We start from the raw sequence: 13,784 nt of genomic DNA, 5'->3' as shown, positions 1-13,784 counted from the left end.
CTACAGCAAAAGTAATGTTTTTCTTATAGCTTAGAAAACATAATGCTAGAAAGTAATTACACACAAGTTATAGTTTATAGAGGTATGGGAATCAGAACATAAGGGTAGGGAAATGCTACAGAATGACAGTAGTTAAACTAAGCCCAGCAGAGCATGACATTTTAATAGACATATTTAGAAAGGAGAAAAGCAAAAACAAGTTAAATCTTCTGCTTTTAGCTAATCTATTTAAACCATAATGTGATAATGGTAAAGTGTCAAAATCCTAAACATCTTTATAAGACCAACAGTAGGGTACCAATGCAGAAAACCAAGACCCTTTCAAATTCTTAATGATAAAGTGGTTGCTATGAGTTTTAATATCATCAACTATTAACTGTGAGTGCACCAAACTATGTGCTATAAATATTCTTCATGTTGAGTACACGTACCTCTCTGTGTGGGTGACAGTTCAGGCCCATTATGGGGACAGTGGTTGCAACAGGCCCTACTGAACCCACGCTGGGACCAAACCACCATGAAGCCATCTGAGATTTGCAAAGAAAACAGAAATGTAGGGTATATAAAATGTCAAAATTTAAGTGTGAATGAGAATAGGAGTTCGACAGAAACGAGTAAAAAATTTATCTCGTAAGAAGCAAGAGGTTTTCTCACACATGTACACAAAGGTATGAACATAAAGATGTTTACTGTAGCATCATTCCTGTTATGCTATCAATAAGCAATCCAAATGCTACCAATAAAAGACTGGTTGAATAAATAATAATATAACTACACTAGAAAATTCTATGTAGCAGCTGAAAAAAACAATGAAGTGGAAAGTGGCATGATAAAACTTTCTAAAATACAAGTGAAAAGGCAAGTTGGCATAAATATATATATGAATATATATACACACATATATATATACATATACACTACACACATATATATATCCTCATTTATTGTAAATATTATTTGAATATATACTATGTATGTGCATAGAAAGCAGACTAGGATAGACAATGAACCATCAGACTCCTTTAATAATAGTTGCTTGTGGAATAAAGACAGACACCACATATTTCTATACTACTAAAAAATGTTTTCACGTGTTACTTGTTTAACTCTTGGGTAACAAAATGAGATAAAAATCCACAGAGCAATAAATAGTGCTTTGAGTAGTGGGAACTACAGGAGTAGACTATGAGTAGAAATGAAATGGGAGCAGTGTTTGATCATGTTTTTTTCTGAACATTCTTTTTCTTTTTTTTTGCGGTACACGGGTCTCTCACTGTTGTGGCCTCTCCCGTTGCGGAGCACAGGCTCCGGACGCGCAGGCTCAGCGGCCATGGCTCACAGGCCCAGCCGCTCCGCGGCATGTGGGATCTTCCCGGACCGGGGCACAAACCTGTGTCCCCTGCATCGGCAGGCGGACTCTCAACCACTGCGCCACCAGGGAAGCCCCTCTGAACATTCTTGATTACTTCCTCCTTTTTGTTTTCCTCTTTCAGAAATAATCAAAGAAAATTTCACTCAATTTTACGCTCATGTCCTTATAAAAACCATTTGCTGACCTCTGCTTTACATATACGGTATCATACTGTACCTATTTTTCTTCTACAACTTGCTTTTTTTTTTTTTAATTGAAGTAGAGTTGGTTTACAATGCTGTGGCAATCTCTGCTGTACAGCAAAGTGACCCAGTTATACACATACACTCATTCTTTTTTTAAATGTTCTTTTCCATTACGGTTTATCTGAGGAGATTGGATACAGTTCCCTACAACTTGCTTTTTATCATCCAAAATTCTGTTTCTGAGATTTATCTATGTTGTCACACGTAGCTGTAGTTCCCTCAGTCCAAAGAGTGCTACTTTCAACATTCCTATACATAGTTCCTTTGACACAGGTGAAAGAATTTCTCTAGGGTATATAACACCTGCTGGGTTGTATGGTATGGGCATTTCTAGCTTTACCAGACATTGCTCAATTACTCTCTAAATATGACGTACCAAATTATTTTCAACCTCTGAGAACTGTTACTGTCAATCTTTGAGATACCTGTACCAACTCAATGGAAGTGAAATGGTACCTCATTATCCCATGGAACACATCTTCTTAGTAGTAGCAAGGTAAAGAATCTTTTCAAATATTAGTTGGTTCCTTAGGTTTCATCTTTTCTGAGCTCCCTGCCCCTATTTTACTGAGTTATTTGTCTTTTTCTTTCTGATGCATAGTTTTTTATTTATGTTGGACACTAACTGTTGTTGCCTATGTGCATTGCAGTCATGACTTGTCTTTTCACATGCTTTTGCTGTCTCGATGTACATAAGTTTAAAGTTTTCACAGAGTCAAATTTATCATTTTCTTTGTGGTCTGTACTTGTCTAAGAACTCATTCGTTACTCTAAAGTCATAAAGATATCCTTACGTATTTCTTCAAAATGTTTTACTTTTTTACTTGTATGTCTTTAGATCCTACCCTACAGGATAAAGTAAAGCAAATTCCATCTAGATTTTTAAATACGGGTAATCAACTGCACCACTTGTTGACACATCCGCTTTCCCTGCTGACCTGTACTGCTAGCTCCATCACAGCATGTGACACAGAACCATGCGCATACATCTGTGTCTTTGCTGGACTCTCTATCCTGTTCCCTTGACCTGTTTCTCTGCTGACAAAACACTTGCAAGAGTCTACCTCCTGGTCTTGATCTTTAAAGTTTCCTTGGTTATTTGGTTATTCTTGTTCTTCCTTATAAATTTTAGAATCATTTTGTCTAATATTTAAAAAATTTTGTGATTTTTACTGAAATTCCATTGAACTTTATAAATGGGTATCAAAGGGGATTATGACAGGCTTTAGGAAGACTAATATTCAAATGATAATTTTTTTTTTTTTTTTGCGGTACGCGGGCCTCTCACTTTTGTGGCCTCTCCCATTGCGGAGCACAGGCTCCGGACGCGCAGGCTCAGCAGCCATGGCTCACGGGCCCAGCCGCTCCGTGGCATGTGGGATCTTCCCGGACCGGGGCAGGAACTCGCGTCCCCTGCATTGGCAGGCGGACTCTCAACCACTGCGCCAGCAGGGAAGCCCTCAAATGATAATTTTTGAGAAATAGATTAAGGGTTCTCTGTTTTGTTGCCTTCTTTTTTTTTTTTTTTTCCTGCTATAAGTTATTTCCTTGCAGTTGGTAAAGCATTTAAGGCAAAGTAGCTGGTTTTTCAGCCTCCATAAGTCACTGGGATCTATTATTCAGAGCTGGTGGGGTGATAAAAAGAGTTCCTAATTTTCCATTGCTGGCACGGATTGCCACAGGGCTTAACTTTCTTCATTATCTTTAGCTCTTACCTCCCTCTCAATTAGTTTCCCAAACTGCCATTCCATAGTACATTTTTCTAGATGTTATTAATAGCTGTGTCTGGGAAAGGAAGTAACAAATTCAAACAAATTTTAAAAATCCTTTATAGTAAGTCTCTCACTTGGAGTTTTATAATGCACTTCAGTATATCAAAGACTCTCAGTAAAGAAATATGTCTAATTTTGTCTTAACTCACCATTTCCAAACTTTTTGCATGCATTAATTATTCACTTCTTGCATCCTAACTGATATCCCACAAAGAATGTTCCATGGGACAGCAATTTGGGAAATGGTATATTTAAACTAATAACGAAAAGACAAGAAGAATTCAGATATTTCTTACTTCTACAAAACAAACTAATCAAATAGCACCCAGCAAGCCTCTTGAAAATGCCTTAGTGATGTTTTTTAGCTTGGGGTCTTAGTGTTGACCTATACCTAATAAGACTTTTCCTTTAACTTGACAAGAGTTTTACTTTCCTTCTTATTTCAGCACCGACATGAAAGAACAGGCAGCCGTCCCAGATTTATTCACCTCTCACTGTGAAAGCTATAGGAGTGTTTGGCCTTAGAAAAACACAAACCAAATAAATGCATCTCTTATCCTTGCTGGGCGTTGAGCCCATGTTCTTGCTGCCAAGTGGCCTGAGGAGAACCAAAAAACATACCAAAATTAAGTGACTTTTATTTATATTTTCTCCTTTCTGCTCTGTTGATGCAGCAGGTATTAATTTGCTTGATGCACTGCTGGACTGGCAGGGTGGCCTGGCTCAGCTAAGGATGGGAGGGGAAGAGGAGGTCGCTGCCAATCTCAGCAGACACCCTGGACAGACAACGATGGCCTTTCCTGGAAAACATTTCTCCTTTCTTACAGGGCATTACTCCTTGCTGCTGTAGTAACAAACATTCAATAACAGTCATGGGCGGGCTTTTGAGAGTCAGGTTCTTCCCAACCTGCAAGGGAAAAACACTGGCACTTCCTTTCTCTCTTCGTGCTACATTTGACATTTATTCCATTATTCCATATTCATTTATTAAGTGCTCATTGTGGACCAGGCACAAAGCTAATTGGTAGGGAGGGTTACCAAGACCAGCAGCAGAGTCCTTGAGAACCTGAAAGTTTAAATTAGAGGCTGAAGACCCAGTACCACAAGCATTGCCTGAAGCAGAACTAGGAAGACTTGGATCCTGACATGAGAGACTGGGAATGTAAATCCCAAACAATGGGCGCTCTGTGCTCCACGAAGCTGGAGACTTTTTCTTGTTTTCTGTTGTATCCTGAGCCTGGATATTTATCTGCTACTGAATGATCAAGCGCTGGAGCCATCTAAAATCATGATTTAGCCATGCATCAATCTTTCCTATTTTATCCCAGCACTAGTTTGTCCAGCTTTTCCTTGACATGTTCCCCTACAGAATGGCGCATTCCATCCTTGGCCTGCTACGCCTGGAAATCTTTCCTCGCATTGTGCAGAAATCCACCCCCTCAAGGTTCCACCCACAGACGCATATTCTACCCTCTGGATGCCACAGAACACACAGAACCGTTCCCCTCCACTGCTACTTTTTATTGTGAAAATTTCAAGTCTACAGAAAAGTTAAAGAAACAGTACAATGAACACCCATATATACTTATCATCTGTTCACCAATTATTAATATCTTCCCATATTTACTGTTTTATCTCTTGCTGTTTTTTTCTTCATGAATTATTTGAGGGTATGCTGCAAACATAACCCTGCATCACCTCTAATACGTCTGCATACATCTAAGAATAAGGACATTCTCCCACATAACAGCTTTCCTACTATACACCTAAACAAAGTAATATTAATCAAATATTATCTAAAATAAAATTCGTATTTAAATTTTCTTAATTATCCCCAGTGGTTTTTTTATTCTTTTATTTTATTTTTATTCTTTATTTTTTTCTTGGCCACACTGCGTGGCTTGTGGGCTCTTAGTTCCCTGACCAGGGATCGAACCCAGGCCCTCGGCAGTGGAAGCATGGAGCCCTAACCACTGGACCGCCAGGGAATTCCCCAAAGTGTTTTCTGGTTTTTTTTCTTTAAACCTGGATTTTAAAATTCCAGATTAAAAAAAATCACAGCCTTTTTTAACCTAGAATATTTTTCTAGCCTTTTTGTATTTTTCATAACATTACCTTTTTTTTGGCCGGGAACACTACTACATAAGTGATATCTGTGGTCTTGATTAAGAATGTGATCACCAGATCTCTTCATTGAAAAGGTACATTTTCCCCTTTATAATTAAAAACTTAAATATCATCTTATGGGAGTGTGAATATCTACTCCTCCAGCAATTGTTTTACCCAGGTTTTAGGAGCCACTGGTGATCTTTACCTGAATCAACTATTACATTGAGAATTATAAAATGATAATTTTCTGATTCTATTTCTTCTTCTACATGGATTTTTAAAAATCCGGTGTGTTAGAATCCACTATTGTTTAAAAACTTTTTGCTACTCAAATTGTCCCAGATTTGGCCAGTGGGAGCCTCTTGAAGCTGCCTCCTAGGCCTTTTTGACATGACCCCATTAGTTGAGCACTTCCTACTTTCTGTCACTAGGGGTCCAAGCTTACCTGTACTTTCCCCTTCCCAGGACCTAGAATTAGCCATTCCTCTGAGGCTCCCTGGTTCCTCTTAGAGGGAACAGCACTTATGAGGAACAGTTTTGCTAGTCTCTTCTATACAGCCCTCCAGGTGTTGGAAGCCAGTTATTTCTGTCCCATACCCCTCCCCAAACTTCCAAACCGAGGCTAACTTCACCCAATTTCTTACACAAGTCTTCCTGCAACTTAGCTTTGATTTCTACCCAGCTCGTCTCTTTCATAGTCCCTGTCCCAACTCAGCTGCTGTCTTCTATCCCAGTGGTTGGTTCCCAACCTGGCTCTGCATCAGAATCACTGGAGGACTTCTTTAATACACAGATTCCCAGGATCCACTCACTCCACACTTACTGGATGAGAATCTCTGGAGTAGATCATGGGACTCTGTTTCTGTTTTCTTAAGTTCTCCAAGTGATACCAACATAGCCAGCCCACTGCGTATGCCAATTTTTTAAGGCCTTGTGGACCCAGTATTGGATACAATATCAAAAGTGTGGCCTAGAGCTACCCACTTTTCTTGTACCGGACCTTAGAGTTCTTTCAGCATAACTAAATCAATGCTGACATTTCTGGGGAGGTGGAGGCAATGACATGAAATTTTTGACTCACGATGACTGAATTTATTTATTTAGTTGATGTTGTTGGCCCCGCCACGGGGCTTTTGGGGGATCTCGGTTCCCCAACCAGGGACTGACCCTGGGCCACAGCAGTGAAAGCCCAGGATCCTAACCACTAGGCCACCAGGGAACTCCCCTCATGATGAATTTATGAATCCTCCAGATCTTTTCCAACATATTGTTAAGGTCTATCTCCCCTATCTCCTCATGCTCCACTGATCCTTCAGCCTTAGGTGTAAGGATTTACATTTGTTCCAATGAAAACACATATTGCTTAATTCAGTTAAACTTTTGGTATGTCAAGGGTCTTACGCATCCTGATTTTATCATCCTAATTATTTTTTACCCTTCCAACTTTATGTCAGTCAAGCACGCTGTCAAAGTCCTCTTAACCTTGTCTCTTTTTCTTTTTTTTAAAGATTTATTTTTGATGTGACCATTTTTAAAGTCTTTATTGAATTTGTTACGATATTGCTTCTGTTTTACATCTTGGTTTTTTGGCCGCGAAGCATGTGGGATCTTACTTCCCCGACCTGGGATCAAACCCGCACCCCCTTCATTGGAAGCATAGAGTCTTAACCACTGGACCGCCAGGGAAGTAAGTCTCTGTCTTTTTTTCTATTATTTATTTTTTTAAAATAAGTTTTTGAATTGGACATTTTAAAGTCTTTATTGAATCTGTTACAATATTGCTTCTGTCTTATGTTTTGGTTTTTGGTTGCGAGGCATGTGGGAATCTTAGCTCCCCGACCAGGGATTGAACCCACACCCCCTGCAATGGAAGGCAAAGTCTTAACCACTGGACCGCCACGGAAGTCCCTTCTATTATTTTTTTAAGTATTAAAAAATCACTCTTACACATATTTCTATGAATGTGGTTGTGGTTATATAACTGTATGTGTTTGTCAAAACGCACAGAATCAAACAGCAAAAAGAGTAAATTTAAATGTATGTGAATTACAACTGAAAAAAAAAATCAGCCTTATATCCCAAATACTCATTTACATTTTCCTCCCAGATTAGGTCTCACTAACTTATTCTGATTGACAGTCTCTGCAAAATGTATTGCTGTTCTAACTAACAGAGTTTTCATAGATTTTGTATTTTTATTCATCTGAGGTCAATGCATTCTAGAGTTTGATACCTTGAAAAAGCATCAGGATTTGTTTACCAGGCCACTCAACCCAGTGAATGTATTATTACCATTTTATCAATTCCCACAATATAAAATGCAAAGAAAAAGTGATGGAATGTGGAATAAGGTGAAAATAGTATTTAAAAAATTACAATCCTTCACAGAACTGGGTTAAAAAATCGAATACAGGTCTGTCATTCTTGCCTAGGAGTGGAAGTTAGACAATTTTCCACATATAAGTTTGACAAGGATTTAAAAAAATACTCTTCAGTGCTGGTGAAGGTCTTGTGAGACATACTCTCAGACAGCACGAGAAAGAGGCTGAAGTAACAGAACCTTCCCAGCCATTTGAAACTATCTAACAAGAACTTAAAGAATTCAGCTGGAATACATATATACTGATAAAATCTAGAAAGAATTACATCAAATTTTTAGCAGTAGCCAGCCATTTCTAGCTGATGAAAGACATGCTGTTTTTTTTTAATGCTTTATATTTTAAAAAATAATTTAAAAATTTCTACAATGAGCCCATGTTAGTTTTATAATTAGGAAAAAAGCAGTACATATTTATAAAAATACCAATTAAAGAACAAGGAGGAAAGTAAACCGCAAAAGGAAAGAAGCAGGGATAAAATAATTTTTTGCAAAGATATAACTGTCACCGATAGGAATTCTCAAAATAAAATATGTCTTCCAGGTAGTCAATAATTTTATAAAGAATTTTTGTTCAGAGAATGAACAGTATTTCCCTTGTGAAGCTTGAGTGCTACGGAGGATTCAGGTATACAGTATTTCTAAAAGGGACACTTGCACTCCCTCCAAACAATATTTTCCAAATGAGAAGCTTTATACAGAGCTAGTAAATACTATAAATTCATACCTTGAAGAACGATGCTCTGGTTTATTTCGTTCGTTTCGATCTGTAAAGAAAGAAGACAGTTACATTTTAAAATGCTCTTTAGACGTCCTGGAAAAGAAGTTCTTACATCCCAGCTGCCGTACCCTTAGATTTCACAAAGGACTGTTCAAAGGTTGCTGTGTCTTCCCCTTGTAAGGCTCTTCTTCAGAGTTGAAAGGATTTGTCTGACAGAGGAGGTACGAAGGATACAAAGAAGGACAGGCGTGTAAGGGTTTTACAGTTTGTTAAAATCATCTACTTAGAAAATATATCATTACATGTATTGTTTCATTTTCAAAGATCTTTGCTGTTTTAAACACTTTGCTAAAACCAAAACAAATTTAGCTAAGGAAAGAAAGTAAGGAAACTGAAAAGCCACAAATTACTCAGCTCAAAAAAATCATTCCATGAATCATGGTTGGCAAAAGCTTCTAACAGGATGGGGAGGGGGAAAAAATGAGCAGTCAGCTACATCTGCAAATACCCAGAGACCAGTAGAGCCTCTTCCTTAACTCTCTACCACCCAGAACTTTTCAGAAGTTGGATTTCCATGTTTCACAGATAATTAGGTCTAATGTGCCACAAGGCAGTGGTTCTCAACCAGTGTCCACTTTGCTCCTCCTCCCCAAGGGGACATCTGGCAATGCCTGGAGACTTTGTTTGGTTGTCACAATCAGCCTGAAGACTATTATATACAAGAGAAAGAGCCACGAAACCCACAGGATGTCTTTTTTTTGACTCTGAGTAATTATTTTTTCTTCAGTGCATGCTTAAAAATAAATAAATGAAGTAAAAAGATCTCAGTGTTATGAAAAAACTAACAACAGAAAGCAGTGGGTAAGGGGCTTCCCTGGTGGCGCAGTGGTTGGGAGTTCGCCTGCCGATGTAGGGGACACGGGTTCGTGCCCCGGTCCGGGAGGATCCCACATGCCGCAGAGCGGCTGGGTCCGTGAGCCATGGCCGCTGAGCCTCCACGTCCGGAGCCTGTGCTCCGCAACGGGAGAGGCCACGACAGTGAGGGGCCCGCGTACCGTGTAAAAAAAAAAAAAAAAAGAAAGAAAGCAGTGGGTAAGCCACAATTAAATCCTACACGATGACTTTTAAAAATCCTATGCAATGTTATCAAAATACAGTTCTCTAAAGTATCTTCTGAATTAACACTAACATGATATAATTTAATGGCGAAACAAAGATTAGACAAGAATTCTCTTTTTTTTTCTTCCTTAATTTTACTGCTGATGGAGCAGCATAAAGGCAACGAAGACATTCTCTAAAACTTCTAGAGAGATTTATGGAAGAAAAGGAATCAGATTTACATATAGAAAGAATATAAATTCTTTCTGAATGGGTTCATAATAAACAAGAAATGTCTTTTTAAACCAAGGAGTTAGCACACAGGAAGACACTGTACTCTGAAACACTAACAAGTAGGAAGAGGCACAATAAAACATGTTTGTTAAGATATAATGCTCTTCAAAAGGCACAAGGTTAATATGCTTCTGGTTCCAATTTCTCTACACACTGAGTGCTACTGCTGCTTTTAAAACTTTTGTTTTAATTTAACTTGGTTTACCCCTCCCTTAAATAGAAATAGAGTTTTTCACTTGTTGAGTACTAAAAATTTAAAGTCAGGAATACAGTGCACATCACCTAGATGCAGATCAGCTATCCTCATAACAAAGCAACAAGTCTTACCTGCGGCTAAGGATGAGCTAAAAGTCTGCCCGTAACACCATTTGCTGTGGCTGCGGTCCCAGTTTCGTTCAGTTTTTTTAGGCATGTAATAGCGAATTCCCCTACAAATCTTCCTAGTCGTACAACACCCAGGAGGAGGGGAGAAACAGAGTCACATGCATGTAAACAAGACCCAGCATCTGAGGGCTCCCCTCCAGGGCCTGTTCTGATTGGCAGATGTGTTATGATCAGTCTGCACAGCTGGAATGTGGCCATTCAGGAAGTGAATGGCTCATGGTTCTCCTTTCCTGGTTAAAACAGGAAATTCTACAGTCACTTTAATACTTTCTGCTCTAAGAAAATACAAATATCTCCCCACTGTACTTCCCTATTGAGAAGTAATTAAAATCTGAGACAATAACTTGATAATCTGTTGGAGGACATTTTAAACATTTCCTTGCAAATTCACTCTCGGTGTTACATGTGTTACATTTCTATGTAAATATGCATACACAATTACTCCTAAGACCCACATATTTGATAATTTCAGGGTAAGGGTAATTTATCCATTATTCACAATATTCCCCAGCCCCTAGCTCTTGGCAATGGAAAACAAATTAAAATACATGTTCTTGGCTTGATCTTTTTTCTTAAAGTGTACAAATAATTGTACTTCACATTTTGCCATAAGCCATCTTTTAGCTTGAAAACATATAAATATGTAATGTCTGTATGTTGTGCACCTCTGTGTCTACACATATTTTTATATACTTATTTTAAGCAAAGTAATTTTCATGACAGCCGAGGCTATTGTGCAATTGTCAAGAGATACATTAGCGGTAACACTGAATTTCTGGCAAAATAGTAAGTGGTTATTTTGATCCAAAAGCTAAGACTGAACAAAACAAAGCACTGAGGGCAGATTTGGGATCTGGATCTTGCCAACAATAATAAAACATTTGGATTAAAATCCCCTTACGAAAAATGAGAACAGATCTGTAGCAAACATAGAAATTTCATCTTGACTACATACAGTGCTTTAAGCATATGGTTTCTATTTATTTCTAATTAAATACTCTTTGGCACACTCCCCCCAATTTTTTTCAGAGTTTCTAATTTTTAAATAATTAGAATATACTTGCAAAGGCTTCCCAAACTTTTATATACTTAGAACTCACACAAATAACTTACTAGCCCAAAGTCTCACCATTTCCACAAAGAAAAGAGTTATTAAAGATAAGAATGCCCTAACTCTAAAATTTAGTTGCCAAATGGTGCACATTTGCTGTGGATAATGCACTAACTCTGGGGGCCCACCGAGTAGAGTGTGATGATCTTTAGGTCACTCAAAGATGAGCAGTACACTCTCAATGTGAAGGTCAGCATGGCTGGGTGGCTGTGTGAAAGTGTGTTGGTTTCATAGGTGTCTGTCACACCCCCCACACACACGCTAATGGAGAGACAGAGAGAGGGAGAGCGAGAAACCTTGCATTCCCTGTCCCCATTCATCCACGTCTCCTAGTTGATAAAGCTAACTGAGGAAATGGAAGAATACCCTGCAAGAAGAACAAAGGCAGAAAGTAGGCAGAACTGGTGCAAAGGGTGCTGAAGCCTGGATGTGTGTAAATGTTGTGAGGACACGGAAAGGAGGCAACGTGCACATCAAGGGGACCAAGAATCAGGAGAGTGCTGGGAAGTTTCCATGGGTCTGTGTGAGAACTCCAGATTACCCAAATTTTCCTGCCATGATGACTCCTGGTTCTAAGTAATCTGACATACATGATGATTCCAATGTTCATATATTTAGGTGGTATACCACCATTGTAGAAATAGGCCCTTACTCTGGCAGGGACAGCTTTTTGGGAATGGCTAGACAGATTCTACTGATGCTAATTATTCAGGGTGATCTTGAATCTAATAATATGACAAACACTTTGAAATGAAGATGACAAAAATGCAAATGTCATCTTTTGCTTTGATTAAGAATGGCCAACTCAGAGCTTATTAGAATCTACTGTTAGACATTCAGGCTTTGAGGATTTGGCTCTGATCACTTAACTGGAGAGAAAAATCAAACCCCATTGGGTAGGGACTTACACTACTTGCTCAAGTCGGCAACAAAAGGTCCGAAATCATTCTTTGAAATTAGTGGGAAGACAGTCCATGGGAATGAAAATACACAGAGTGGGAATCTGTCTTGTACCTCATATTGGAATACTAACATGTCTCTTTAGAATGACCGTTATCTGTGAAGGGATTCTGGATCAGACTCCAAAGCATTACTTACATACTCCGGCTTGGGAGTACGTATGAATAGTTTATGTTTTTTAAAAAAATGGTCAATGCCAGTCAGTATTCACTGAAAGATACACACATTCTGAAGAATTCCTTGCACCTACGGTATTATCGCCTCTTTACTTATGATAAGCAGAATAAATAAAACAATGAATCCCTCCATTAGAAGACAGGGTATCTACGCAGGGTTCACAAATCCTACTTTAATGACTCTTTAAAAGATAGCAAAACTGGTTCTACTCAAATAGAACGTGAATGGAATTTTATATATCTCAGATGAGAGTTTCAGAGGTTTTCCTAAAATCTTTAAATGGTTCTTATATGTAGGCTGAGAAAATGGCAAATACGCCTACTTGAAAAAAATCCAGCATTCGTTCTAGAAATTACTGACACCAGCTAATAACTATTCACCTCCTCTTTTTTCTTCTTTTTTTTTTTTTTTGGCTGTGTTGGGTCCTTGTTGCTGCGCTTGTGCTTTCTCTAGTTGTGGCGAGCAGGGGCTACTCTTCGTTCCAGTGTGCAGGTCTCTCATTGCGGTGGCCTCTCTTGTTGTGGAGCACAGGCCTAGGCACAGGGTCTTCAGTAGTTGTGGCACACAGGCCCTAAAGTGTGTGGGCTTCGGTAGCCGCGGCACGTGGGCTCAGTAGTTGTGGCACATGGGCTCTAGGGTGCGCAGGCTTCAGTAGTTGTGGCACACGGGCTCAGTAGTTGCAGCACATGGGCCCTAGAGTGTGCGAGCTTCAGTAGTTGCGGCTCATGGGCTTCAGTAGTTGTGGCACACAGGCTCAGTAGTTGCGGCACACAGGCCCTAGAGTGTGCGGGCTTCAGCAGTTGTGGCGCATGGGCTCAGTAGTTGTGGCATGCAGGCTCAGTAGTTGTGGCTCGTGGGCTTAGTTGCTCAGCGGCATGTGGAATCTTCCTGGACCAGGGCTCGAACCTGTGTCCCCTGCACTGGCAGGCTTCTCAACCACTGCGCCACCAGGGAAGTCCCTCACCTCCTCTTTCTAATTCCATTTCACCACCCTCATTCAGGTGTGTTTCCAGACTGATTTTTAGCCACTTTTGAGACTCCCACAGTGACTAGTATATTGCTCTTTTAAATGGTAGGTTTTCAATACATATGTATCTGTTGTTGTTGAACTTAAGCAAGAAAGTTACTACTCTCTTGGTCCAAGGAATGAAAGACAACATCTGT

General features: G+C 39.3%; 1 protein-coding gene across 7 annotated transcripts in view; it reads right to left on the bottom strand.

Moving 5' to 3' along the window:
• The window catches only part of SH3D19 (SH3 domain containing 19), a 180,801-nt gene that overhangs the window by 94,322 nt on the left and 72,695 nt on the right, over positions 1–13,784 (bottom strand). For 6 of the 7 annotated variants that reach the window (XR_013827932.1, XM_079919271.1, XM_079919275.1 and 3 more), the window contains exon 2: positions 8,603–8,642. Coding sequence is in view for 4 of the 7 variants with exons in the window: in XM_079919271.1 (XP_079775397.1) it covers positions 8,603–8,642 (40 nt within the window). In the remaining 3 variants the exon portion in view is untranslated. Of the gene's footprint in view, positions 1–8,602; positions 8,643–10,315; positions 10,333–13,784 lie in introns of those variants that run through there. The other variant, XM_079919273.1, reaches the window with a different exon arrangement.

This window comes from Stenella coeruleoalba, assembly GCF_951394435.1.
Source record: "Stenella coeruleoalba genome assembly, chromosome: 4".
NCBI lineage: Eukaryota > Metazoa > Chordata > Mammalia > Artiodactyla > Delphinidae > Stenella > Stenella coeruleoalba.
The sequence above is the reverse complement of the archived record's forward strand: the minus strand, read 5'-3'. Positions and strand labels throughout refer to the sequence as shown.